This window comes from the organism of the source record quoted next, unplaced genomic scaffold (assembly GCF_019419815.1).
Source record: "Pyrus x bretschneideri cultivar Hongxiangsu unplaced genomic scaffold, Pyrus_bretschneideri_v1 Contig5, whole genome shotgun sequence".
Lineage (NCBI taxonomy): Eukaryota > Viridiplantae > Streptophyta > Magnoliopsida > Rosales > Rosaceae > Pyrus > Pyrus x bretschneideri.
In genome coordinates this window covers 3394878-3398627 of record NW_025999787.1, presented here as the reverse complement: position 1 = coordinate 3398627, position 3750 = coordinate 3394878, and the positions used below count along the sequence as shown (strand labels likewise).

Sequence of the window (3750 nt, the reverse complement as noted above, 5' to 3'; positions counted from 1 at the left end):
TCAATGACCTAAACCAGTCCAAAACTACATATGAACTGCACTAGCATGGTGGGGGTGGCCTAGAATTCTAGGGCACTTGGGGGCCAAAACTGAAGTATTTCATACTATATGTCTCTTAATATGTTGCTGTGGTTGTGAATGAGAACGAGAGAAGAGGGTCTCCATTTATACGCAGAGAGAGAGAGGGGGGGTGAGAGAGAGAAGGCAATGCAAAAAAGTTAGGACTGTTGGTTGTTGAAGAATGTAGGGTTTCATTAGGATCTTCCAAGCATATCCGGCTACCACCGAAGTTGGTGTCATCACTTTTAGTCCTTTCCTTTTCATTCTTTTTCACCTTTTGCCTCCCTTTAGCAGCCCTTGCCATTTACAATTAGGGTTTTTATTAGAGTAAGATTCTCTGTCCTTCAAATCTCTTTCTCTCCTCTCTCACTTTTCTCTTTTTATTTCTCTCGCACTTGTCATGCGCTTCCCCCATAGTGTGAGTGATGTGGACGTCCATTATAATGACGCGTGGCAGTATTATGAAGGGTGCATGCCACCTTTAGTTGCAAGCATGTGGTTATAGGTATGAGTAGATACCGATTTGTCTCCATTAAGTCTGTGAGCACAAATAAATTAGGGGAAATAGGGTTTGAGTAAAGGTTTCGTCCACGTTCCGTTCTGATATGCTTGATGCTTATGTGAGGATCTCGGGATGCCATTAAAGAAAAGCAATAGAGTGTTCGAATTCATGTGAATGTCACCAAATTAAGTTTTGGATGGGTAAGAATGATCGCGCACAAAGTTTATTGCTTTGCAATGGGCGAGAAAATTGCTTGCCAAAAGAAAACTTAGTGAGCCTTAAATCGGTTGATTAGAATTCAAACATTTAGAATGTGTAAAGCATATATGTATGTTAGCTTTTTTTTAAAAAAAAAAATATACATGTAAGGAATTAATTACGTTGCTTGGTATGGAATTCATCCAATTATGGTATTTGGTAAGTGTCACAGCACAAATAGGCCGAATTTTTGTTTTGTGACGGTTGTATCCGGTTTGAACCCATCGTTTTCTTTGTCTCTCGATGAGCTCTTCTTCATTCGAACGGGTGAGCCATTCATCTAGCGAGCTATGATGGAGAGTCTGGCGGCATCCCTTTCTTTATTTCAAATGATTAATTTTTTCACTTCAAGTATATGCCTAGAAGCTTTGTAGAACAAGGAATTTCATGGGTAGCTACAGCCGAATAAGATAGATCATCTTCCTCTATTTGTTAAACTTGAGCTCTAAGACTGGGATCCTGTATTATTATTATTATTATTATTTTCTTTTTTGGCGGAGATGGGAAGAACTAATAAAAAATTAAAAACAAAAAGAGCAGCTTCCAAGAGTGGGTTTAGTATATCTTGGAGGCAAAGCAAGAGTGGGTTTAGTACATCTATGTAATTAAATATTGATTTTAACAAATTAGTGACACGAACCCAACATTGAAATGGCACTTCCCTTCATTGTCCCATATATACATGGTAGTATATTCTTTTCTTTGCTGATCTTCTTGTAATCCAGGGCACCTGTAGCAGCTTGTCACCTCAGCAGCCATACAGCCAAGCCAAAGCCAACGTTTGCAAATAGAAATTCTCTAAAACGATGATTCTTGTCAAATAGTTCTGGTGGTTGATAAATTGTATAGTGTCAATTGATTGACTACTCACATCCTACAACTATCGCTCAAGATAATCTCACATTAGGGAAAAGCCACCTTTTCAAAATCAAGTTCTCTAATTCTCTTGGTCGCCAGGTGATCGATGAGCGATAATGACGAAAACATTACTAAGAATGATGCTTCAAGTGTCTCAATCACATATATAATACTTTTCTATCTTAGGACACCCAGAGCTGAAGAAAAGAACAAACTGTTAACCTCAGTCCTTTAGCAAGATGTCTTGAGTTACATGCACGAAATAAAAAGAGAAAAAGTGTAGGGGTGACAGAGAAAAAGGTGGGTTAAAGAACGTGGCAGAGACCCCAAGACTTCTCTTATATAGTTCACTTGAACTAGAATAGGTGCACTTTGCAGCTCTTAACCCACCAAGCAAAATTCAAAGAGTGAAACAAATTTTAGCTTCTCAAACGCCACCAAAATTTAGTCCAAAAAAACCCTAATTCCTCACAATGCCTACTTCTGCATCACAGCCCTCACAAGCACCCAAATCGAAGTCCAATCTAATTAGAATCATCGCCATAGTCTTGCTAGCTTTGATTGTCCTTTTGGGTCTTGTGGTGCTCATCACCTGGCTCGTTGTGAAGCCAAAACGCCTTGTTTACACCATCGAAAATGGTTCGATCCAAAACTTCAACCTAACGAATGACCACCTCTCAGCCAATTTTTATTTTGTCGTAAGATCCTATAATCCCAACAAAAGAGTCTCCATATACTATGACTCTATTGGAGCTACCGTGAATTACAATGACCAGACTCTGGCATTTTCCGGGGTTGATCCCTTCTATCAGCGCCATCGAAATGTAACGCGCTTTGATCTCAATTTCACGGCTCGCTCCGCTGCACTTTCCAGCTCCGTCTCTAAGGATCTAATGCTTGAGAAAAGTTCAGGGAAGATTCAGTTTGACGTTTGGCTCAAGGCAAGGATTAGATTTAAGGTTGGAGCTTGGAAGTCACGCCACCGCACTCTAAGGGTTTCATGCACCCCGGTGTTGGAGGTCTCAAGGCCTAAGAGTTTTAGGAGGACTTACTGTTATGCTGAACTTTGATCAAGCCTGCGGCATGCATGCAATTTCAATGACTGAATTTTTTTTCTATTGTTTGGGATTTGATTTTTATTTAATTTGTTGCCATGGTTTTTTTAGTCAGACTGTTACAAACACTGTTTTCTTCATGTTTCCTGAACTACATATGTGTGTGGTCGTTGTTGTGTATTGCTTTGTGTTGAAGTTGTTAGTTTTCTTGTAAGATCATTGTTTGAGATATTTATTCAATTTATTTATTGCAAATTTGTAACCAATCCGCACGGATTGACCAGACTGCTTCAGGGTGATGATAATTTGCTATTGAGTTCTTTATCTTGTTCTGAATTGTGGGCTCTGGTTCGAGATAGCAAAAAAGTGTGGGCTTAGGCAATACTTGTGTATGTTTTGACCTCTTTCTTTTCAATATTTTTGAAAGGATTATCTTGTATCAATTGCAAGTGACGTCTTGTTGCCAATGGATGCTAATCCGCCTAATTTTAGCTTCCATTGTGTCAACCATCAAATTCGCTTCTCTATAAATATGTCGTACTTGATTAATTTGCAACTGATTTTATAAGATCTTCGTATCATAAGTGAATGTTGACGTTAGAGCATCTCCAATCCTACTCTATTTTTTAGGTAATGTTTTAGTTAAAACACCATTAACATAGGAACACCCGCAACATCCTCTCTAGTTTAGGGTTTTAATTAATTTGAGATTTTACTAAGCAAATACAAAATCCTTTTAATGCTATGAGTCATTAGGAGCCAATTTCTCTCTCCTCAAATTCAGGAGTTTCTAACTAGGAGTGATTTTTAGACGGATTGGATCGGGAAACGTTTTCAATGTTTGGAGCAAAACCTCGGAATTGGATTGAATTAAGCCCTTTTGCTTGTCATTGATAAATGTCCATCCATATTCATTGACAATACCAACATCAACAACCAACAGTTTTAAGAACCAAATTCACGAAACCTTATTCTCTATTTCTACCACTGCATAAGCCATAACCCATGTTTCATTAT

The 3750-nt window shown here is 38.5% G+C and overlaps 1 protein-coding gene across 1 annotated transcript; it reads left to right on the top strand.

The window, feature by feature from the left end:
* The first annotated feature begins 2035 nt into the window (after positions 1-2035).
* LOC103961636 (uncharacterized protein At1g08160) lies at positions 2036-3056 on the top strand. Its single transcript, XM_009374208.3, has one exon. It carries the CDS (start codon positions 2152-2154, stop codon positions 2746-2748), a length of 597 nt encoding a protein of 198 aa, XP_009372483.2. The 5' UTR covers positions 2036-2151; the 3' UTR covers positions 2749-3056.
* The last annotated feature ends 694 nt before the right edge of the window (positions 3057-3750 follow it).

Excerpts from the sequence above, each read along its gene's own strand:
- LOC103961636 (XM_009374208.3), top strand. The coding sequence starts at position 2,152 with ATGCCTACTTCTGCATCACAGCCCTCACAAGCACCCAAATCGAAGTCC.